This window comes from Salmo salar, chromosome ssa17 (assembly GCF_905237065.1).
Source record: "Salmo salar chromosome ssa17, Ssal_v3.1, whole genome shotgun sequence".
Lineage (NCBI taxonomy): Eukaryota > Metazoa > Chordata > Actinopteri > Salmoniformes > Salmonidae > Salmo > Salmo salar.
In genome coordinates, this window is record NC_059458.1 from 72,410,581 (window position 1) to 72,435,588 (window position 25,008).

The window sequence follows — 25,008 nt, forward strand, 5'->3', positions numbered from 1 at the left end:
CCAAGTACTATCTAGGTTTGCCTAATAGTCAAGATATATTTAACCACCATAACATCCTGTGTGCAACAAGCACATTGAAATTGGCATGCCCTTGCTTATAACTAGATACCATTCCTTTACAAAGAGCTGTGTGGAAGTTTACCTGCCTGCTCAGGTGCAAGACCTTGTGTTGAAATAGACCTGGCTGTACCTTATCCAATGCAATACTTTGCAACAAAGACAATCACAAGAATAGAAAACAGAACAGGAATGTCAAGAAAGTGGCAGTAAATTTGTACTTTTCTCCATACAAATCCTAGCATTACACCATGTGTAGATTTCTTAAGCTTCAGCTTAATACCCAAACCCAAATGAATGTGAAGCACTATTGTGACCACTTTATAAATTCAATATTAAACATACCCTGCTTTAACATATGCATTTTAATCTACCAAAATCCTACTGAAAACACACATCTTCTACATATAGTTTACATAAACCCCAGAATGTGCAGTGCTTAAATAGAAGGAATGTTAATTTTGAAATCATAATGCAAATAAAGGGCCATTGATGCCCAGAACTGGGACATGTTCATTAGGCACAAATGGAAGAAAACAGATTGCAACAGGGAGGGACTACCTGGACTTCCCGCTGCAAGCCCTTATGAATACGACTGAAAGACAGAATATAACTCGACAAGGCAGCTCCTGTAAATAGTGACTGAAAGGACTCTAGGAGTTGAAGTTTGTTCTTTGCGGAGCAGTTCAACAGGCGCGGGGCGATGGGGCGAAAAAGTACAACGCCAGTAGAATGAGGTAAACCACCACCAAAGCAGTCCCTGAAAAGGAAACAGAGGTTGGAATTCAGTCTAATCCGTGATATCCGGCATAGCAATGCGAACCAAGCACAACAACTTACCCTGAAAGTAGTCAGACTTGCCATCCATGAAAATGTAGTTGACCACAATCACACTAAAGATGCTGGCCCAAAGATGCAAGTCACTGAACAGGAGCACAAATCCCACATCCTGGAAAAGAGATGGAGTCCTGTTTGATGGGATCTTCTCACTGACCACTACAGTCTACGATCAAAACCTGAGGCTTTATGTACAGAAACAAGTGAGATACTGACAATTATATTGATAAAGTGCACATCTGATGCAATTAATCACAATGCAGATAAAGATTTAAAACGACTTACATAAAAAGTGTTGAACAAGATGAGTAAGGGAATCTGAATCATGCAGACTTGCACTGCTATGCAGTTTCCCACCTCCAAGCTGCAGACAAATCAAAGTCAGGTTACAGTTCTCGGAAACCCCGGGCCTAGGGGGGCAACAGCACTTGCTCTGGGAATCATGTCAGATTTTCATGGCCAATTTGATAAGGGTGATCTTCAGACAGACAACTCTCTCAACAAACAACGAGTTTGGGTAGGTGGGGCTTAAAAACAATCCCCTCGGAAACATGACAGAGGCGGACACACAACGCGGACGTGGACAGCTAGGCTAATTTTAGCCACAGCCAGTCAGTGGTTGTTGTAAGCTTGTAATACTATTAGTCACTGGAGAAATACACATTGGGAGTGTAAAATATCTTTCGCAAGCTCCAAGCTAGCTACCAGAAATGTTTACGGGTGGGTTCTGGATGGATTTCCCGGTGCTCAACTCCATCCACCCTTTCCTCTCTGCCAAACTGACGTTGGTTTATGTTTTATTTATTTAACTAGGCAAGTCAGTTAAGAACAAATTCTTAATTTATAATGACGGCCTCGGAACAGTGGGTTAACTGCCTTGTTCAGGAGCAGAACAATGGATTTTTACCATGTCAGCTCGGGGATTCGATCTAGCAACCTTTCGATTACTGGCCCAATGCCCTTACCACTAGGGTACCTGCTGCCCCTATGTACAGTGTATGCTTGAACATTGGTACATTGTGGAAGGCAACCGGTCTGTCTAGAGATACTAGGTTATGCATGACGAGACAAGATCCATCAGGAGAGTGAAAACGCAGTGTCAGAGCTTGAAGTGGCTTACCTGAGACTGATGTTATTCTGCAGGGCAAACTGGATTCCGTTGAAGATCTCAGGAATTTCTGGCACCATCGCCAACACGGTCACACCGATGAAATACTGCAGGAATGACAGACAGTGACACATTGCACTAGCCTTTACATAGTCAGGACATAACACATTTTAAAAGTTGTTTGGCTATCCTTATGCTTATCCTGAACAGCAGGTCGCATCATGCGTGTAAAATTCTGTTTTATAAAATGACAGGGGCTTTCAATAATGAGCTTTCCAGAGACATTTTCTACCCAATTACACGAATCGTATCATATTCCCCTGGGTATGGTCTCGGTTGGTCAATGGGCATGAAAAGGAAGGAAGAGGTTCAGAATGGAGTGAAACGGGGACGTACCATCTGAACCTATCCAATAACAAACGCAAATGTTTATTTTCTGTTGCATAACATTTTTCTACGCTGTGCCCTAATGAACATGGCTGAGGTGTGGGCGTACCTGGGAGATGGCGGAGTGGTCGAGGATGGGTTTGATGTGCTCCGTGGTGAGGTCGGCACAGGCAGCCATTAACAGCGTGGCCATGATCAGCACAGACAGAGCCCTCAACCTGGACCAGTGGACGACCGTGCCGTGACCACCTACACACACACACAAACAAACAATAGAAACCAATACAATGAAGTATCACACATTCCAGTTCCTGTCTACTATATAACCACAACACCACAAAAATTGTTTGTGGTTGGTGGGCTCACCGCTGGCGCCCTCCGGTGGGCACTGACCCTGGTGGTGGTCGTGCCCGTCACTGACTTGGATGTCATAGATGTGGGAGTGGGTCTTCAGTGTGAAGATGAGGCCGATCAGGTAGGCGGAGGGCAGCAACACGGAGATGGTGTATACCAGAGGCCTGGAAAACAAGCCATACAGCAAGTAACTACAGCGTAGCAGGCCTACTGACTGGAAAACAAGCCATACAGCAAGTAACTACAGCGTAGCAGGCCTACTGACTGGAAAACAAGCCATACAGCAAGTAACTACAGCGTAGCAGGCCTACTGACTGGAAAACAAGCCATACAGCAAGTAACTACAGCGTAGCAGGCCTACTGACTGGAAAACAAGCCATACAGCAAGTAACTACAGCGTAGCAGGCCTACTGACTGGAAAACAAGCCATACAGCAAGTAACTACAGAGTAGCAGGCCTACTGACTGGAAAACAAGCCATACAGCAAGTAACTACAGAGTAGCAGGCCTACTGACTGGAAAACAAGCCATACAGCAAGTAACTACAGAGTAGCAGGCCTACTGACTGGAAAACAAGCCATACAGCAAGTAACTACAGAGTAGCAGGCCTACTGACTGGAAAACAAGCCATACAGCAAGTAACTACAGCGTAGCAGGCCTACTGACTGGAAAACAAGCCATACAGCAAGTAACTACAGAGTAGCAGGCCTACTGACTGGAAAACAAGCCATACAGCAAGTAACTACAGCGTAGCAGGCCTACTGACTGGTAACACCAACAAACCATGGGACAGAATGGGTATTTTATTGGAACTTACTCAATGTGTCTGAGATATAAGGGTTCGTAACTTCCACTCTGTTGAGAAACATAATATGGCTTTAGTTTAATACATGCTTAAGCATTTGGGGCTACCCACAAACACCCCTCATAACACTCCTCATAACACACTTCCGCAGTAGTCACTACACTACAGACATGGCTTCAAATCATACTTGTTTTCAATCAAATACTTGAATGAAGCCTGTCTGGAATACCAGATGGATGGGTTAGGGTTAACCCTTTTGGCCACTGGGTCATTGGTTCCATTGCTCCAGGTAAGCTCAATCAAGTATTATTTGACCCTGAGACGCAGCACAGCCAATGTAATAGTTCATAATGATGATGCAGCAGGTGAACAGGAGACGTAGGTACTAACCATGTCATAGTGGCAGTCCATACAGGTAAAGGGCCCGCTGGTGTTGGCTGGAGAGCTGGAGCAGCCCGCACACACCAGGCTACCGTAGGCCTTGGAGAACAGGGTTGGGGCAAATACACCTGCGGGACAGAACAAAGTGTGTGAACTTGTTCGTGGATGTGCGTGTGTGTTCAGACTTCAAATCAAATTTTATTGGTCACATGTTTAGCAGATATTGCGGGTGTAGCAAAATGCTTGTGCTTCTAGTTGACAGTACAGTGATATCTAACAGTTTCACAACATTTACCCAAAATAAACGTAAATCTAAGTAAGGAATGGATTAAGAATGTATACATACATGTCAGAGCAGCATTGGACTAAGATACAGTGGCATAGTATAGAATACAGTATATTCATATGAGATGGGTGATGCAATATTTACACACAATTAAAGTGACTAAGATACCGTAGAATAGTGTGGAGCGCAGTTTATACAGTTGTGGCCAAAAGTTTTGAGAATAACACAAATATTAATTTCCACAAAGTTCGCTGCTTCAGTGTGTTCAGATATTTTTGTCAGATGTTACTATGGAATACTGAAGTATAATTACAAGAGTCAATATTTGCAGTGTTGACACAGGACTGATGGTAGCGCTCACCTGGTCTTCTCCGGACAAGGTTTTTTCCAGATGCCCCAAACAATCGGAAAGGGGATTCATCAGAGAAAATGACTATCCCAGTCCTCAGCAGTCCAATCCCTGTACCTTTTGCAGAACATCAGTCTGTCCCTGATGTTTTTCCTGGAGAGAAGCGGCTTCTTTGCTGCCCTTCTTGACACCAGGCCATCCTCCAAAAGGCTTCGCCTCCCTGTGCGTGCAGATGCACTCACACCTGCCTGCTGCCATTCCTGAGCAAGCTCTGTACTGGTGGTGTCCCGATCCCGCAGCTGAATCAACTTTAGGAAACGGTCCTGGCACTTGCTGTACTTTCTTGGGCGCCCTGAAGCCTTCTTCACAACAATTGAACCGCTCTCCTTGAAGTTCTTGACGATCCGATTAATGGTTGATTTAGGTGCAATCTTACTAGCAGCAATATCCTTGCCTGTGAAGCCCTTTTTGTGCAAAGCAATGATGACGACACGTGTTTCCTTGCAGGTAACCATGATTGACAGAGGAAGAACAATGATTCCAAGCACCACCCTCCTTTTCAAGCTTCCAGTCTGTTATTCCAACTCAATCAGCATGACAGAGTGATCTCCCAGCCTTGTCCTCGTCAACACACACCTGTGTTAACGAGAGAATCACTGACATGATGTCAGCTGGTCCTTTTGTGGCAGGGCTGAAATGCAGTGGAAATGTTTTGGGGGGATTCAGTTCATTTGCATGGCAAAGAGGGACTTTGCAATTCATTTGCTCACTCTTCATAACATTTGAGTATATGCAAATTGCCATCATACAAACTGAGGCAGCAGACTGTGAAAATTAATATTTGTGTCATTCTCAAAACTTTTGGCCACGACTGTACATATGAGATGAGTGATCGATTTATAAAAGTGGCCAGTGATCTCTAATCTATGTCTACAGGCAGTCGCCTCTGATGTGCTAGTGATGGCTGTTTAGCAGCCTGATGGCCTTGAGATTGAAAAACAGTTTGTCTCCCAGTCCCAGCATTGATGCACCTGTACTGACCTCACCTTCTGGATGATAGCGGGGTGAACAGACAGTGGCTCGGGTGGTTAATGTCCTTGATGATCTTTTTGGCATTCCTATGGCATTGGGTGCTGTACGTGTCCAGGAGGGCAGGAAGTTTGCCCCCAGGAATGCGTTGGGCAGGCCGCAACACCCTCTGGAGAGCTTTGCGGTTGTAGGCGGTGCAGTTGCCGTACAAGGCGGTGGATACAGCCCGACAGGATGCTCTCGATTGTGCATTTGTAAAAGTTTGTGAGGGTTTTAGGTGTTCAGACAAATTTCTTCAGCCTCCCGAGGTTGAAGAGGCCCTGTTGCACCTTCTTCACCACACCGTCATTGTGGGTGGACCATTTCAGAAACTTGAAGCTTTCCACCTTCTTCACTGCAGTCCCATCGATGTGGATAGCGGGGTGCTCCCTCTGCTGTTTCCTGAAGTCCAACCTCCTTAGTTTTGTTGACATTGAGTGAGAGGTTATTTTCCTGGCACCACACTCCCAGAGCCCTCACCTCCCTGTAGGCGGTCTCATCGTTGCTGGTAATCAAGCCTACTACTGTTGTGTCGTCTGCAAACTTGATGATCGAGTTGGAGGCGTGCATGGCCACGCAGTCATGGGTGAACAGGGAGTACAGGAGGGAGCTGAGCACGCACCCTTGTGGGGCGACCCGTCAGGAAGTCCAGGACCCAGTTGCACAGGGCGGGGCTCAGACCCAGGGCCTCGAGCTTGATGATGAGTTAAGGGTACTATGGGGGTGAATGCTGAGCTATAGTCAATAAACAGAATTCTTACATAGGTATGCCTCTTGTCCAGATTGGACAGGGCAGTGTGGTGGCAATTGCGTCATCTGTGGACCTATTGGGGCAGTAAGCAAGTTGTAGTGGGTCTAGGGTGGCAGGTAAGGTAGAGGTGATATGATCCTGGACTAGTCTCTCAAAGCACTTCATGATGACAGATAGTCATTTAGTTCAATTACCTTTGCTTTCTTAGGTACAGGGACAACGGTGGCCATCTTGAAGCATGTGGGGACAACAGACTGGGATAGGAAGAGATTGAATATATCTGTAAACACACCAGCCAGCTGGTCTGCACATGCTCTGAGGACGCAGCTAGAGATACCATCTGGGCCGGAAGCCTTGCGAGGGTTAACACGCTTAAATGTCTTACACACGTCAGCCACAGAAAAGGAGAGCCCACAGTCCTTGATAGCGGGCCGTGTCGGTGGCACTGTATTATCCTTCTGAAGCTACTCTGAACATATCCCAGTCTGCGTGATCAAAACAATCTTGGAGCGTGGATTTCGATTGGTCAGACCAGCATTGAATAGTCGTTACCACGGGTGCTCCCTGTTTGAGTTTCTGCCTATAGGAGGGGAGGAGCAAGATGGAATCGTGGTCTGATTTGCCGAATGGAGGGCCTTATATGCATTCTGGAAGGTAGTATAACAATGGTGGAGAGTTTTAGCAGCACGAGTACAACAATCAATGTGTTGATCGAATTTCGGGAGCCTTTTCCTCAAATTTGCTTTGTTAAAATCCCCAGCTACAATAAATTCAGCCTCAGGATATGTGGTTTCCACTTTGCATAAAGTCCAGGGAAGTTCTTTGAGGGCCGTTGTGGTATCAGCTTGAGGGGGGATGTAGACCGCTGTGGCTATTATTGACGAAAACTCTTTTGGGAGATAGCATTTGATTGTGAGATATTCTAGGTTGGGTGAACAGAAGGACTTGAGTTCCTGTATGTTACACCATAAGTCAGTTACACCATAAGTCGTTAATCATAAAACATATACCTCCACCCGGAGAGTACATCTCGGCGCGATGTACTGAGAACCCAACTGGCTTTACAGAGTCAGACAGTATATCTCGAGAGACTTGCCTGTGTGCACACAGACGTGTTTCTTTGTGTGTGCTTACGCATCTGTGCATGCGTGTTCACGCTCTTACCTCCTACTGATATGAAGAGCAGGGCTGAGCTGACCCCTGCAGAGCGGCTGTTGAACCTCTGCTCCCTGTGTTTAAAGCCCCCGATGATCATGCTGATACCCTGGGTAGACAGGAGACATGATGTAGTCCAGTCACTAAACCTCCAGTCACTAAACCTCCAGTCACAAGTCCCCTGTGCTCAAGGCCAAGTGAAATTCAGAGTCTCTTACGGCTGAAATCCCAGTCCCCGTGTTCGAGTTCTGGTCCAAGTGCTGGGTCCACATTAAGTCAAAATAAAGTTATTTAACCAGTCAGATATAGTGTAGTGGCAAGAGGGATTTACTCAAATTGTTTGCTATCCGTTTTCCTTTCTGTGCCACCAAATGTTTGCATATAGGCTACTGGTAATGTTACCAGGGCCACATTCAGTTGAAAACATTGCAGATAAAAAAATACCATGAATAGAGCCGACGTTATCCCTTATGTCAGAGAGGCATGTTTGTTCTACATAGCATATTTCTACCTGAACGTTCCAAAACGTTGCATCCTGCTGAACGTGCCCCAGGTGGTTGGCTATAGCTAGCTAATGAGGTAACATGACTGAACAAGGTGTAGCCTAAACAAATGGTTAACAGTCTGGTCTGCAAGTAGCCTAGTTTAAGAACGGCCCGCGATGATTTATAAATGTAAAATGCGTAGCGACGGTATTAGGGGTCATATCTTTTTAACGGTAAGGGCTAAAATCAAACCATTTTCTCTGAGGAAAATAAGGAGAAGTGGCTAGTATGTTGGCTACAGAACCGGGCTATGAAATGCAGTGGGGAAAGTGCGATAGGTTGAGCGAGTCTACAAATTCAAAAATAATTCTATACTGAAGGGAGAGAAAAACATAGCTAGACTGTTGGTCTACTATTCAACTTAAAGCTGCTACTGTTTTTACATTTCATGAAGCATCTTGTGTTTTTTAACCAGACAAAGGGTACCTATGTAATTAGAAGGCTGGTGGTGACTGGTTAGCTACAGGGAAGAAAGAGAGTCGCCTGCGTGATGTGTATAAGCGGAGACGGAGCTGCGCCTATCTGGCCACACACATCGCTTGCTCCCCCGCAGCTCACCTGAACATATCCCAGTCCGCGTAGGCTAGGCTGTGTGTGGCGCATCTGTTCCACTGCAGAATAGAACATTTTCCTTAGTTCTAGTTTTCTGGGTCTATTTAGTCAGTTATATAGTCTCATAAATTGCCACTGAAAAGTAGGTGTTTGAGTAATATTTTAGTCACTATTATTGTTGAGAAAGTAAACACTGGTGGTTGTGTGTCAGTCTTCGAGGGTAATGTTTTTGTGTATATCAGTGAGATGCCTGTGTGTGTCTAGGTGCCACTCACTGGGATAAAGAGAATACAGCCCAGCAGGGTTCCAGTGAGAGCGGCCTTGACGATCTCCTCATAGCACTTGGTGCCGGCCTTGTGACCCCTCAGCAGGGCAGTGATGTAGAAGGTCATCTCTGTGATGGAGCCAAACGTGGCGTTCACCACTGCTCCCACCGCAAAGTTACTCTGGGCTGAGATACTGCAGAGAGACAGACAGCGTGTGACTCTGGGCTGAGATACTGCAGAGAGACAGACAGCGTGTGACTCTGGGCTGAGATACTGCAGAGAGGCAGACAGCGTGTTACTCTGGGCTGAGATACTGCAGAGAGGCAGACAGCGTGTTACTCTGGGCTGAGATACTGCAGAGAGGCAGACAGCGTGTTACTCTGGGCTGAGATACTGCAGCGAGATGTACCATTTTAACTACTAACGCCAAATTTTACCACCACCAAATTTAACAACCATCAACCAGCCTCAGGGGTGATTCTATTCAGAGGGCCTTGTCGGAGCACAAGCACGTCATTATGTGGATTTAACATCTGTTCAAAACAATGAGAACAATTTGACTCCAAGCTAGCCTCTTACTGTGGTTCTGGTATTTTGCCCATGTTGGCAGAGCAGACGGGGGGGGGGGGGGGTCTTACCTGGCGATGCCCATGCCAATGTAATAGGACAGTGGGATGATGGAGCTGACGGCAGCAGCGAACTTGGCCTCCGAGCTGACAAACTGGTTCTCTGTGTCCACGTAGCCGACCACCAGGGTTGTGATGACCAGGGGCAGCAGGTCTGGGTGGGCACATTGCTTTAAGGATCACCAGTGGGTCAACTGGAATGGAAAGTCTACAGCGCTGTGTTGGATATCAAATACATTGCAGAATCACAGATCTATAAATAACCTTGCATCCTAACTAACTACTTATTGTGTGAACCAAATTAATGATTTTATACTTATTTTTGCTTAAACTGATTCCCTCAAACCTGCTGATTGTCTGATGCCAATTGGTGATGCACTGTAAAGAACCACTAAGCAGAAATGCTGACCCCTGCTGGACAGGGTAAAAGGTGCAACTTGCAGGACATTCCATTAGGTTCTTGGTGGTGTTCCAGGTCATCTTTTTTGTAGTCACACTGCCCAACTCATAATATCTCTATAGCAAATGAATGTGGTTCCTAGGACACGAAACACTTCTCCAGGTCTGATCATCTAAGCCGTGTGACTGCATAAAGACGACCTGGAACGCCACCACCAGTTCACTGACATGAGTCAGGTGACAGATAATCACAACCATAATGGTCTGTTAAAGGATACTGACAGCGAACACATTGATTCCGTCCAAGGTGTATTTGTAGTAGTACCAGTTGAAGGCGTGGTAGCAACAGAGAAGCACTTGGCTCTCACACCCTTGCGGCTGCAAAAGAGACAGAAAAAAAATAGCAAAGCAATTGTTAAATTATACATTTCCAAATCAAGGAAAAGGATTCCTTTAAAAAACACGGTGGCATTGTCAACACGACATGGAAGGGGAAGATCTTGATGAGCGCGTCCACCTTTTTCAGCCGGTGGATGTGGACGTCCTCGGGGGGCATGAGGAGGATGATGGCCAGGGTGCGGGCGTTCATCTTGGCCACGGGGATGGTGAAGACCAGGATCCAGGAGAGGAAGCAGGCCAGGCCGTGGATCAGCCCCAGGAGAGGGTAGCCTAGCAACAACCACACATAGGTACTGACACGACACTGCACCCAGCAGGGCACAGCACAGGAGACCAGGCAGGCACAGACACACATGCAAACACAAACAAAAGCACGTGCACACACACAGCGGGGACAGATGTGAAAAAGTACTGGTTATGAAATGGTCTTGGCAAAAGCTTGAAAACAGAGCAGCCAATCAGGCACTCAGATTGAGTTTAGAGATTGATAACTTGTTAGTCTGAACAAACTAAACCAAACACATTCCATCGCAATCCACATAAGGAAAACAACATACGCTTATAAGGATATAACTTTTGACATAAATATTATTTGAGAAAATATTAGCCCACACAGGGGTTGAGGCGATAGGTGAGGGGACAAGACTCACCCAGTAACGCGTCCGTTGTGGGGGGACCTCGATGGGGACAGAAGGGGGCATGAGCAGGGGTGTAGACTCCTTCACCTCCTTTGAGTCAGATTCCTCTGGGATGGCCTCGCAGTGAGGGAACTTCACACAGCATCGCCTGACCAGGCTTCTGGGCTAAACATCCAGGTGAAAGAAGGAGAGAGCGGGATGGGAGCGAAGGAGAGAGCGGGATGGGCGCGGGAGCGAAGGAGAGAGCGGGATGGGCGCGGGAGCGAAGGAGAGAGCGGGATGGGCGAGGGAGCGAAGGAGAGAGCGGGATGGGCGAGGGAGCGAAGGAGAGAGCGGGATGGGCGCGGGAGCGAAGGAGAGAGCGGGATGGGCGCGGGAGCGAAGGAGAGAGCGGGATGGGCGCGGGAGCGAAGGAGAGAGCGGGATGGGCGCGGGAGCGAAGGAGAGAGCGGGATGGGCGAGGGAGCGAAGGAGAGAGCGGGATGGGCGAGGGAGCGAAGGAGAGAGCGGGATGGGCGAGGGAGCCGAAGGAGAGAGCGGGATGGGCGAGGGAGCGAAGGAGAGAGCGGGATGGGCGAGGGAGCGAAGGAGAGAGCGGGATGGGCGAGGGAGCGAAGGAGAGAGCGGGATGGGCGAGGGAGCGAAGGAGAGAGCGGGATGGGCGCGGGAGCGAAGGAGAGAGCGGGATGGGCGAGGGAGCGAAGGAGAGAGCGGGATGGGCGAGGGAGCGAAGGAGAGAGCGGGATGGGCGAGGGAGCGAAGGAGAGAGCGGGATGGGCGAGGGAGCGAAGGAGAGAGCGGGATGGGCGAGGGAGCGAAGGAGAGAGCGGGATGGGCGCGGGAGCGAAGGAGAGAGCGGGATGGGCGAGGGAGCGAAGGAGAGAGCGGGATGGGCGAGGGAGCGAAGGAGAGAGCGGGATGGGCGAGGGAGCGAAGGAGAGAGCGGGATGGGCGAGGGAGCGAAGGAGAGAGCGGGATGGGCGAGGGAGCGAAGGAGAGAGCGGGATGGGCGAGGGAGCGAAGGAGAGAGCGGGATGGGCGAGGGAGCGAAGGAGAGAGCGGGATGGGCGAGGGAGCGAAGGAGAGAGCGGGATGGGCGAGGGAGCGAAGGAGAGAATGGAAGCAAGAGAGCGATGGAAGTAAAAACAACATCTGTATTGTCTGATTAGACCTAACGTCAATAAGAGCCTTAATACATGATTAAACCTTATTGATAAACTCCAACCAACACTAAGCAATAGTATCAGGACCATCAGTTTGACTACAACACCATTAAAATGGGGCCCAGAGAGTGACAGTATTGAGGTGACAATTGCACACACTTCTAACCAGACCATGAATATAGCTGGGTGTTCAAGTCTTTAGTTATATTTGTTGAGTTGTTGGACCTAGTTGTTGTAACGGTATATGAGGAGCAAGGAGAATGATGAACACAGCGATCAAGCTGGTTCCTCCAGGCTAAACGTCACACTGACCAGGCAATAATCAATGGAGAACGAGCCAAGACAATAGCATAATCAACCACTGTCATAACTGTTACCTTTAGTATGGACTTCCCAAATGGCCACAGAAAGTAGCATGATAACTTCCAACACAGCTTCCCTGAAATAAGATTTGAGACCCCAAAATATTAGAATTGAAATTCAGATTTATGTCATCCCGACGTAAAGTAATACAGATTTTATTTAAAAGAACATTAAAATAATGTGTGTATTACATGAAAGGGGTTCTTACCATAAGGAACTCCAATGATGGTCAGAAACATTAGGACAGAGACCAAGAGGTAGGCTAAAGAGATCCACCATCCAAATAAAATCAAGTATGCCATGTTTCCACAAGTGATCAATGAACCTGAAATCAAAGAGATTAAAAAAAAAATGGCAGTGTATTCTTTTCATCAACATATAGTGTCTACTCTATAGCTATAGAACACTACAATCTTGAGTATTTTTCCCTCAAACATTTAGAAAATGATTCACATCAAGCCATGATCATGTTCATTAGGGCACATGGTAGTTAAATGTTTTAAAAAACGTTGCCACGGAAAACAAAAAAAACAACATTTCTTATTGGACATGTTCAGATAACTGTCCCCGAAACAGGGAGGTACTATCTCCGTTTGGTGACTACTGAACACAACCCGCACCTTTTCTAATGATCGTCATATTAGAGGTTCCGCAGGGGGCAAGTGAATTAGGAGCAGGAGGACAGACACTAACCTTGGGGTCTGACAAAGTTTAGCTCCGAGTAGAGCTCCCTCACAATGTCCGACCTGTCCTCGATGGGCCTCTCAGTCACGTGACTCTTCCACTTTCTGAAGCCAAACTGAACATGTGCACACACAACCAGACACACCATCACTTCCAAGTTGAAGGGATATTTTGTAAATCATTCAAATTATAACTGTTTTACATGGAAGACAAAAACTGCCAGGCTTTTTTTTCTCCGATGTGTCCAACACCCCACCCACCCTGTAGTTGTTGGCCAGTTTGTTTGCCTCTACTTCATTCTCCGCTCGGATGGTGGTCCTCAAGCTCGAGCCATCCTGCCAAACCTCTTCCCCATAGTGACAAGGAGTACTGCCTCCTGAGGGAACAGACACCAAGTTACCAAACAAATGGATGAAATGGTCCGGCCAAGACGAGGAAAAAAGTAAGACAAGAAAAATGGATGAGAGGTCTTCCATGAAGTATCACACACTAACATATGGACATTTAAAAATGATTTGATATAGCAGAATTTCATGAATCTTGTTTCTCCCAAAGGTGTAGAGCTTAGCCAGCCCAAAAAACTAAATTACACCAATGCTATCGGTTGTACAGAGCATCCATGGGTACTTTAGCAAACAGTCAGTGTTGGTTGTGACTATGTGCTGCCAGGACAGGCTGTACCCTCACCTTTGTGTGCAGACAAGCATTTGGGGGTGTATTGGTGGGAGACATCTGGGGAGGGGGTCTCGGCCACATGGCTGCCAATGTCCACACACAGTCTGTCACACTGGGATGTACGGCGGTAGACCCTGGGGTCATGGTCCCATTGGGTATCTGAGGGGACAAACAAACATTTATATGAAACATAACCTACCCTTAAACGTCTCCATTATTAGAAGTGTTTATTCATCAACATAACTTGTGTAGGGTAACAAATGACATCTGAGAAGATGCAGGTAAACTTGCATAAAACGTTCAGAATAAAATGATACCTACTAATAAATGTATCCCCCAGAGAACTAAACTCAACATTGTTAGACAAACAGAATCCATATGGCATAACTAGGGCCAGGAGTTTTTCCTCATCAGGAACAACTCTGGATCCCAGTTGGTTAGGTCATGTGAGACCTGTGTGGACCAATGCACTAAACCCGTCAAGTCAGTGCGTGACTAACGAAAAGCTCCTGACAGTCACATGCAGCGACACCCAATTCTTCAGTGCAGGGATACTGGTGAGACTGATGACATTACCTATGGATTTCAAACGTTAGTGGATTTAACAAGCACTATGACGATGCACAGAAATGTTGCCTCTGAAGGTTTACCACTTTGACAGGGGAGCAAGATAACTTTACAACTTCATGTCTTTTAAAAAGGACGAGCAGCGTTTTCTAAATTCAATTCAGAGAGATTGAAATGGTCATACATGGAAAATCCAGAGAGCAACAAGTACTTGTAAATCCAACGCTCTCTCCTGACCTGACATTCCCTAAACTGAATCTCCACAGGATTTAAGATGAGCATCACTGTCCCAAGACTCCTAACTGAACAAAGGGAAGGGATTCTTTATCAACATGTGACATCGTCTTCATGCAACTTCAATTATGAGACGGGCCAGTCAATCAATAGACTCACAGTTCTCATAATCTGAGAGAAAGCAGATTGATAATATTTTCAATTAAATACAAATTTAGTGAAAGCATTCGTCCTCAGCTTTCCTCCTCATGTTGTCGTAATCTTACCACTACTGTAGCATAAGTCAGGATTTCCCAAACTCGGTCCTGGGCGCCCCCTGGGTGCACGTTTTAGTTGTGCCCTACTGTAGCACTACACAGCTCATTCAAATGATCAAAGCTTGATGATGAGTTGGTTATTTTAATAAGCTGTGTAGGGCAAACACCAAAACGTGCACCCAGGGGGGCCCCAGGACCGAGTTTGGGGAACCCTGACTTAGGTAATAGTACAGCGTAGCCTACAATCTCTCTGGTAATAAGAGTCCATACACTATTTTCAGAATCTGGTTCCAATATCTGTGAACAGAAATCCATATTGGGGGTCTGAGCAAATTATCAAGCAGTTTTCAGATGTACGTCACAGGAACTGAATAGTTTCTCACCTATTAGTAAACAGGTTTGTGAGGCCTGGTTATCCTAACTACATTAAGTGTAAAACATTATTTAGGGGCTCCTCCGCACAAATTAAATATTGTGGAAATAGAAGGAAAGCAGCCTACCCATACACAGGTGCGTTTAATCAAAGTTAACTATTGAACACTAACTGACAAGGCACAAATATAGGCTTTTCAAAATGTCGAACCTTCTATGAAATTTACAAAACAAATGCCAAAGTTTACCTTGAGAGCTGTGTCTATGTACGATACAACATTTGTTGCAAACGCACGATTATCGCATGTTAAACAAACCGCGGAGATTGATAGAAGGAACGTTTACGATTTGTTCTTACCTGAACTTTCAGCCGTAGACCTCCGCCTACACCTCTCCGTATCAACAATAGGCGCTTTAATGTTGGACATTATTATTGATTATAATTCCCATAGAGCTAATACCACGCCGGTTTAATCAAGTCAATGCCCTTCCTCAGCGGTTCTCTGTGCGCTTCCTAACCATTGATGACATACATGCATGTCTCCAAACAACTCGTGGGAATTGTAGATCATCCTCATATCTTGTCCTTCTCCATCGACTGCATTCTGGGATGTGTAGTGACTGTGTCATGTCCTGTGCCCATTCTAATATAAAACAACTTTGTTTGAAAATCCAATTCATAATTTACGCTGTTTTTGATGAAATGTGTTCTATTGAATAATATGTGTTTTCTGTCATTCTGTCTATTTCAGGGATGGCCAACATTGATTTGGGTGGGGGCAGTTGTTTGAAGTTTTTAATATAATATCTGAGTGAGACAGACTAACACAATCAATGGGGCCCCTGTTGGTAATTCGACCATGAACCAAGTTGGGTCAGCTGGACGCTAAACTAATTTCGCAATCTAAAAAATGTTAGCTGACATGGTGGGCTAATTGACTGACTATCCGTGACTGTGCTAACAAGAGAAAAACTGTTGATGCCCAACCAAATTTCGAAATTGCACCTTTTGTATTCTACTATTCTAACTTGCAGCAGTAAATTGAGACCCCGAGCGAATTTTTTTTTTAATTGTATTTTTGGGGGGAAATTGATCAAGGACTTTCAAAAGTGGCCAGTTGCTTATCCCTGGCCTATTTACTTTACCAAGGATAATAACATTTCATACTGGGTGGAGACCTAAAAACTATATGTGAAAGGAAACATTATTCCAACAAGTGTAGGACAACAGAACTAAGGACCATCAACACTAGAAATATGTTTTATTCACAAATCTCAATAAATAAATCAAAAAACAACAACACCAGAATTCTAGGTTTCCTTTTATTTACATAATTATACAAAAATACAGCTTCATGATCAAAGTAATACAATTCTGTGTTCAAGATATGAGTGTGGAGAGAAACAGCAGTAAGCTACATATACAATAGGGAAATGGATTTTGCCAATATAAAGAACCCACAAAGAGATGGACTGTATTTAACTATCTTTGACAACAAAATAAAACTCTGAGAACGTTCACAATACCTCAAAGTATAGCAGGGTTAACTTCCCCTGGAATAAACTGGCTGGTCAGTATCCAACATGAGAAATATTACAGTTGATGTCATATACACTTGATAGATTCCTTGTCTTTTCACAAAATATATTTTTTTAACAGAAATTACATTCGTTTGCACTGATGGTGCAAGAAATGTCCAAATGTATTAAACAAATGTTACAGTGTTATTTTCATTGCAGCGCTTTACAGCTTGCTTAATTTATCTTCCAGACATGGACATTTTATAAATAATCTGATACACATTAGCTAATAGGACTATCATAACATTGACACTACAGATGTAGGATCTTAATTTGAGCCAGTTTGCTACAGCAGAAACATAATCCTGCAGCAACAGGAAATGTGAGTTATGTGGATTATAATTAATGACCATTTTTGTAGCGGTTGATCCATTTTTTGTAAGCGAAAATCAAGTCAAAGTGGAAATTACAAACTTCAGAAACCGTTTTAAACCTCAAATGCAGTACAAGTTTTAATTTTTCCTGCAACAGGTTGAATAAAATTAAGATTTTACATCTGTAGTTCGGCACCATCTTTATTCTGTTGTGAGTGTGACGCAAAGACACTAATACTAAAATACTTTGGTTACAGCATCGGTACAACTACATCACGAGCTTCAGTGACTTTTCCCTTTTGCTGAGCAAATCTGTAATGTACCTCAGCACAGATAAACAACCAAACATACAGTATAACAACTTAGAATTGTACAAGTATGCTGCATCCTTGCACAGGAGGTTGGTGGCACCTTAATTGAGAAGGACAGGCTTGTGGTAATGGCTGGAGCGGAATTAGCGGAACGGTATTAAATGTGTTTGATGCCATTTCATTTGCTCCGTTCCAGCCATTATTATGAGCCGTCCTCCCCTCAGCAGCCTCCACTGCGTCCTCGGTCCCAATAAATGAACAGGTGCACTACACATAGAGAGAAGCACAACACGTGCATTTAGAAATTGTAGCAGATAATTACAAGCAAAGAGAATAAAGGTGTTTTGCTCAACTCTAGGACAACATGACGCAATATATAGCACTGTCCTATACAATAAAAACACAGAACTCAACAAAGTATATCCAAGGTAGTCTATACGTATGCTTAACTTGGGCAGGAGCTCACCGGAGCTGAGTACCGGCAACTCACATTTTCTACTGCTTGTGCTCCTGTTCTTCTTCTAGAATATTAGCTGAAAAGTATTGTGGAGCTCCTGCACATAAATATAAACAGTACCAGCATGTAAAATGAGTACCGGCACCTACTGTATTTCAGTCCAAGTCAAGCACTGCTGTACAATAGAGTAACAAATCATGTGGAAATACTATATACTACAGTAAAAAAATAACCCTTTTTAATACAATTGTACAGGGGAAAAAAACGTAACAATTTAACTGATGTAGCTAACATGTGCAAGAACACTTTCAAGAAATGAAATGATTGATTCCCACTCAGTTGTGTATTTAATTTCCACTGATGTAAAAACCTAATCAATTCTCTTTCTCCTCAGGTGAAAAAAGCTCACTTTTGTGTGATTGCACCAGGCAATATAAAAACAGTTCTATATTTTTGTGACAAAAGTACAGACTACAAGTTGACAAAGATATAGAAAGACATGGAACTTCCAGAGCCTGATGGTTTCTGCATCAGATGAGGCTGCATGTCAATCATCTGAAGTGGCTTCCTCTCCATCGTTACAGATCTAGTAATATTCTGTTATTAACACAGGCTAGTTGAAAGCAATATGGAGAACGCCTACATGGAATTCGTTTTCACAGGTCCAGTTTTCTAAAGTCAGCGACGACGTAGACAAGAGACAAGGAAAGGAAGCCACTTTACACTACTTACATAAACCCTATGATGCATGAACTGACTCAGTGAACGATAAGATCCCTGGAAGAGTCTTGGAAGTCATATAATGAATGAATGGCTATGAGACTGAAATCAACAAGAGTGATATCTGATCCAAGACAAAGTGACCCGGGATCATGTCAGTGATGGTGACCGTCATCCAATTCGTTCAGAGTTGAGCTGCCTCTTCTGCTGCCATCATTCAATTAAATGTTTCTGACAACAGAAGTTAGTTGTTGCAACATGGCTGGTCATGTCCGTTTTCTGACCAATGCCATAAGTGGAATTATTTTCGGTAAATCACACAGCATTGACTAGTCTGGGATGTGTTTCCCAAAAGCTTTGTAGCTAACGAGGTACTTTATTTCTCTCCACAACTATAGACCCAGACCACTTGTAGAACAGAAAAGTGCTTTATTCAATTCATTTAGCTTATTTAGACAGGCAGGCCAATTCTGATCTTTTTTTCACTAATTGATCTTTTTACCAATCAGATTAGCTCTGAAAAAGATGTGATGTGAAAAGATTTGATGTGATTGGTCAAAAGACTAATTAGTGGTAAAAATATAAGAATTAGGCTGCCTGTCTAAATGCAGCTATAGGTTTTTAAACACATTTTTATGAAACTGTAGCTACTGTGATTTGTTAAGAGAAATTCAGAGCCACCCCACTGGGCACAGAAGTCAGTTCAACGTCTAGTTCTGATTTACATCTGGTTGAGTTGTTAACTAACGTGAATTCAATGTGAAATCAACAACAAATGTCACTATTTCATTGGATTTAGCTTAAAGGTTGGATGAAAAAAATACGAAATGCCCTTACGTTGATGACTTTTTTCAAATACAATCAGTTTTCCACATTGATTCAACATCATCACATAGATTTTGGGGGGTTGAAATGACGTGGAAACAACGTTGATTCAACCAGTTCGTGCCCAGTGGAACATAAGCCAAGAAGCTTTCATGAAACTCACCCTTGGCCTGATCAGTTCTCCTTTAGCCCTTCCCTTTAAATGAGACAGATCTGACCAATTAACTTGACTTGAGTCCTGTTTCATCTTGACTGTTGGGCAGTGACAAGGGAGCCCCATAAGTGTAAGTATCCAGCACTTTTCTCTAACAGTCTGTAAAAAAAAAATGAAAACCCCACAACCACACATGGTCGCTCTCAGAAGTCAGAGTCAGCATCCATAAGCTCCGCCTCCATCAGGTTGGTTCTAGAGTGGATCTGCCCCCACTCCTCCCTCCTTTGACCCCCCTGCGACCTCCCCACGTGGTCTGTCCTCCCAGACACCCCTGCCATAGGCGCCACCTCCCCGGAGTAGTGGAATGCTCCATTGGGCTGCCAGAAGGAGGGGGGTGGTTGTTGGGGGCGGCAGCGAGGCCCCAGGCCGAGGTCCTCTGGCAGGTCACTGAGGGAGAGGGGGTTGAGGTCAGGGTACCTGCTCCTCTGGCTAGAGGAGGCCCCCAGGGCTCCTCCGTACCTCTCTTGGTCGGGCAGGGGATGAGAGGGCCTAAACTCAGGGTAAGAGCCTGGAAGGACGTCCTCAGCCTCCTCCTGGTGCTGCCTCAGATTGGCCACCAGGCTCCTGTGGCCGGGCAGCTTGGGTAGCCGTGGCCCCGAGCTGGTGCCAAACTCTCGCCGACGGTAGCCCTGGTGTTCGGCCAGCTCCTCCAGAGGACGCGCCTCCTTCCTCTTCTTCCTCTTCTTCTTCCTCTTCATCATCATCTCAGGGGAGATCTCCGCCTCCACCATCCACAGCTTGTTCCTCTCCTCTGGGGGTGGAACTGGGTGAAAGAGCAGGGTGAGATTCAGACTCATAGTGGTAACATGGTAGCAGGATTAAATCAGACTGGTGGCTGAACTGACAATTCTGTAGCCTGGTTATATAATACTGAATACTGCCATTGTGAGTGCAGCATTCAGTCTGGCTTAACCAGGCTAGTAACATAGGCCCTGTTTGAATCTGTACATGACTGGATAAGTGAAAGCAAAGGCCTTATCCCATTGCTTTAACCAATCCAACTGTCTACGATCTGTTATCGTTTCAAGAAAAAATGCAATGAACTCAAGGAAGAGTGCAGATGTCAGACAATGTCAATAAGCAGGTGGCAGCTCTCACCAGGTGTCCCTGTAGGGGTGACAGAGATGTCCTGCGGCAGAATGGCGCCCCTCCTGGCCACCATCTTGGTCACATGCTGGGCCCAGGCTGAAGACATCTCGTTGGATGGCTCCCCGTTCAGGTCAAAGTTGATGCCAGCTACCAATGAGAAAGAAGACAAGACAGCTCAACCATTACTATCCATTATACAGTAGAAGAGCTCAACCATTACTATCCATTATACAGTAGAGCTCAACCATTACTATCCATTATACAGTAGAAGAGCTCAACCATTACTATCCATTATACAGTAGAAGAGCTCAACCATTACTATCCATTATACAGTAGAAGAGCTCAACCATTACTATCCATTATACAGTAGAAGAGCTCAACCATTACTATCCATTATACAGTAGAAGAGCTCAACCATTACTATTCATTATACAGTAGAAGAGCTCAACCATTACTATTCATTATACAGTAGAAGAGCTCAACCATTACTATCCATTATACAGTAGAAGAGCTCAACCATTACTATCCATTATACAGTAGAAGAGCTCAACCATTACTATCCATTATACAGTAGAAGAGCTCCACCATTACTATCCATTATACAGTAGAAGAGCTCAACCATTACTATCCATTATACAGTAGAAGAGCTCAACCATTACTATCCATTATACAGTGGAAGAGCTCAACCATTACTATCCATTATACAGTAGAAGAGCTCAACCATTACTATCCATTATACAGTAGAAGAGCTCAACCATTACTATCCATTATACAGTAGAAGAGCTCAACCATTACTATCCATTATACAGTAGAAGAGCTCAACCATTACTATCCATTATACAGTAGAAGAGCTCAACCATTACTATCCATTATACAGTAGAAGAGCTCAACCATTACTATCCATTATACAGTAGAAGAGCTCAACCATTACTATCCATTATACAGTAGAGCTCAACCATTACTATCCATTATATAGTAGAAGAGCTCCACCATTACTATCCATTATATAGTAGAAGAGCTCAACCATTACTATCCATTATACAGTAGAAGAGCTCAACCATTACTATCCATTATACAGTAGAAGAGCTCAACCATTACTATCCATTATACAGTAGAAGAGCTCAACCATTACTATCCATTATACAGTGGAAGAGCTCAACCATTACTATCCATTATACAGTAGAAGAGCTCAACCATTACTATCCATTATACAGTAGAAGAGCTCAACCATTACTATCCATTATACAGTAGAAGAGCTCCACCATTACTATCCATTATACAGTAGAAGAGCTCAACCATTACTATCCATTATACAGTAGAAGAGCTCAACCATTACTATCCATTATACAGTAGAAGAGCTCAACCATTACTATCCATTATACAGTAGAAGAGCTCAACCATTACTATCCATTATACAGTAGAAGAGCTCAACCATTACTATCCATTATACAGTAGAAGAGCTCCACCATTACTATCCATTATACAGTAGAAGAGCTCAACCATTACTATCCATTATACAGTAGAAGAGCTCCACCATTACTATCCATTATACAGTAGAAGAGCTCCACCATTACTATCCATTATACAGTAGAAGAGCTCCACCATTACTATCCATTATATAGTAGAAGAGCTCAACCATTACTATCCATTATATAGTAGAAGAGCTCAACCATTACTATCCATTCAGTAAAAACCACAAAGAGGTTATTTATATTGTAGAAGGCTCCCTGGAGTCCCCTGCAGTGTTCCAATAACTAACAGTTCATACAGTCCCTCCAACATAAGCAAGCATGCTGGCCACAGCCGCCTCAGTGCTTAAATTATCTGATGACTCAGTCATTCACTGCTAGTGTCAGACAGACTTCTCAATGACATTCACTGCTAGTGTCAGACAGACTTCTCAATGTCATTCACTTCTAGTGTCAGACAGACTTCTCAATGACATTCACTGCTAGTGTCAGACAGACTTCTCAATGACATTCACTTCTAGTGTCAGACAGACTTCTCAATGACATTCACTGCTAGTGTCAGACAGACTTCTCAATGACATTCACTGCTAGTGTCAGACAGACTTCTCAATGACATTCACTTCTAGTGTCAGACAGACTTCTCAATGACATTCACTGCTAGTGTCAGACAGACTTCTCAATGACATTCACTGCTAGTGTCAGACAGACTTCTCAATGACATTCACTGCTAGTGTCAGACAGACTTCTCAATGACATTCACTGCTAGTGTCAGACAGACTTCTCAATGACATTCACTTCTAGTGTCAGACAGACTTCTCAATGACATTCACTGCTAGTGTCAGACAGACTTCTCAATGACATTCACTGCTAGTGTCAGACAGACTTCTCAATGACATTCACTTCTAGTGTCAGACAGACTTCTCAATGACATTCACTGCTAGTTGTAACATTGAAGCGTAGTGGAATCTCCATTAATATCAGCCAGGAGTTCCTCAATGAGAAAAAAATATGGCATTTCATCTGCATTAAAAAATATGTATTTTGAATGTTTGAATTTTCAGTTCAGCACTAAAATGTGCCATTTCACTGAGAGGCATCCAATTCAGTCTTTTGGACAGCTCCTTCTCCAGGTCTTTGGGGACTTACCTACTGGCCCATCATGGGAGACAGTGTGCATGCTGAAGGACAGCTCCTTCTCCAGGTCTTTGGGGACTTACCTACTGGCCCATCATGGGAGACAGTGTGCATGCTGAAGGACAGCTCCTTCTCCAGGTCTTTGGGGACTTACCTACTGGCCCATCATGGGAGACAGTGTGCATGCTGAAGGACAGCTCCTTCTCTGGGTCTTTGGAGACTTACCTACTGGCCCATCATGTGAGACAGTGTGCATGCTGAAGGACAGCTCCTTCTCCAGGTCTTTGGGGACTTACCTACTGGCCCATCATGGGAGACAGTGTGCATGCTGAAGGACAGCTCCTTCTCCAGGTCTTTGGGGACTTACCTACTGGCCCGTCATGGGAGACAGTGTGCATGCTGAAGGACAGCTCCTTCTCCAGGTCTTTTGGGACTTACCTACTGGCCCATCATGAGAGACAGTGTGCATGCTGAAGGACAGCTCCATCTCCAGGTCTTTGGAGACTTACCTACTGGCCCATCGTGGGAGACAGTGTGCATGCTGAAGGACAGCTCCTTCTCCAGGTCTTTGGGGACTTACCTACTGGCCCATCATGGGAGACAGTGTGCATGCTGAAGGACAGCTCCTTCTCTGGGTCTTTGTGGAGCTCCTTGCGCTTGGAGAAGGCCTTGGCTATCATCTTGCTCTTCTTTATCCTCTTGGGCTCATCGTCGCTACGGCCGATAACCCTATGACAGGAACAACAGGTAGATAAATGACAATGTGACAGACAATGTTGACGTATCCCTTGACGTGGCAATAGCTGAAATCCGTACTTGGTGAAACTACCACGTCCATTTGAGATACTACAACAACCAAGAAGTTGCATCAAACAACGAACACTGTATTTTTTCACTCGGACATCATTGCAGGTGCGATAGAACAGCATAGTATGTACTGAAGAAAACAAAATGTCTGTGATGCTGGTACTCCTCTCCTCCGTTTCATCAACAAAACAAAAATAATAACAAATGCACCGGGGGCGAACAGTGGCGCTCTTTCACCTTATGAGGATTTAACCTTTAATACACAGATAATGCTGTGTGAATGCCTCAGAGAGATAATACAATGTGTAACTCCATACTTGGGATATTGTTGTTAAAGTTCATGTACTATTTTCTTGTAGCCTATTTTCTTACCTTTTATCTACAAGACAACAACTTTTTGCTACAAAGGGACTGCCGCCCAGTCTAATTTTCTGTGTGTGTTTTAAAGGAAATGGCTGCTTACTTGCACCAGGTGCGTTTCCAGATGAGGATAGTGGCCTTGGTCCACACCCAGGTGCTCATGGCGATGCCCGTGCCGAACATGGAGAACAGATTAATCTTTTCCACCAGTAGACTGGGACGGTTCTTGATAGTACATTCTGGGATCGGCTTGTTGGTCTGATGAGCGATCGTCACATTGGCCTCACACCTGTTCAAAACCAGCGCAGGGTTCATCAATCAATCCTCAGAGCTCTTTTTACACAGGCAGTTGCATTTGCTGTGAAAAAATACTTGACATACCCACACCCACTGTAAAGCCATATAAATGGGGCATATTCACATACTGAGCTGTTGACATGAACCAGTTGT

The 25,008-nt window shown here is 44.7% G+C and overlaps 2 protein-coding genes across 3 annotated transcripts in view; both read right to left on the bottom strand.

Moving 5' to 3' along the window:
* Positions 1-253: 253 nt before the first annotated feature.
* On the bottom strand, positions 254-15,883 carry LOC106609779 (low affinity vacuolar monovalent cation/H(+) antiporter-like). 2 transcript variants are annotated; one of them, XM_045700082.1, is made up of 20 exons: positions 15,636-15,883; positions 13,860-14,006; positions 13,433-13,545; positions 13,182-13,287; positions 12,697-12,813; positions 12,503-12,564; positions 10,975-11,127; positions 10,443-10,628; positions 10,204-10,303; positions 9,539-9,680; positions 8,910-9,093; positions 7,547-7,646; positions 3,938-4,056; positions 3,560-3,597; positions 2,756-2,907; positions 2,499-2,638; positions 2,015-2,109; positions 1,180-1,258; positions 898-1,006; positions 254-817 (listed from the first exon to the last, which is right to left on the bottom strand). In XM_045700082.1, the coding sequence occupies exons 1-20, from the start codon at positions 15,703-15,705 to the stop codon at positions 744-746; spliced, it is 2,286 nt and encodes a 761-aa protein (XP_045556038.1). In that variant the 5' UTR covers positions 15,706-15,883; the 3' UTR covers positions 254-743. The 2 variants fall into 2 exon arrangements, with proteins under 2 accessions (XP_045556038.1, XP_045556037.1); XM_045700081.1 differs by having other exon boundaries at positions 256-817; positions 13,433-13,548.
* A 703-nt stretch (positions 15,884-16,586) lies between these two features.
* LOC106609777 (smoothened homolog) overlaps positions 16,587-25,008 on the bottom strand; it is a 67,857-nt gene continuing 59,435 nt past the window's right edge. The window contains exons 9-12 of the mRNA XM_045700083.1: positions 24,662-24,847; positions 23,972-24,120; positions 20,798-20,935; positions 16,587-20,462 (exon numbers count right to left, since the gene is read on the bottom strand). Coding sequence (XP_045556039.1) covers positions 19,843-20,462; positions 20,798-20,935; positions 23,972-24,120; positions 24,662-24,847 — 1,093 coding nt within the window. The 3' untranslated portion in view covers positions 16,587-19,842. The remainder of the gene's footprint in view (positions 20,463-20,797; positions 20,936-23,971; positions 24,121-24,661; positions 24,848-25,008) is intronic.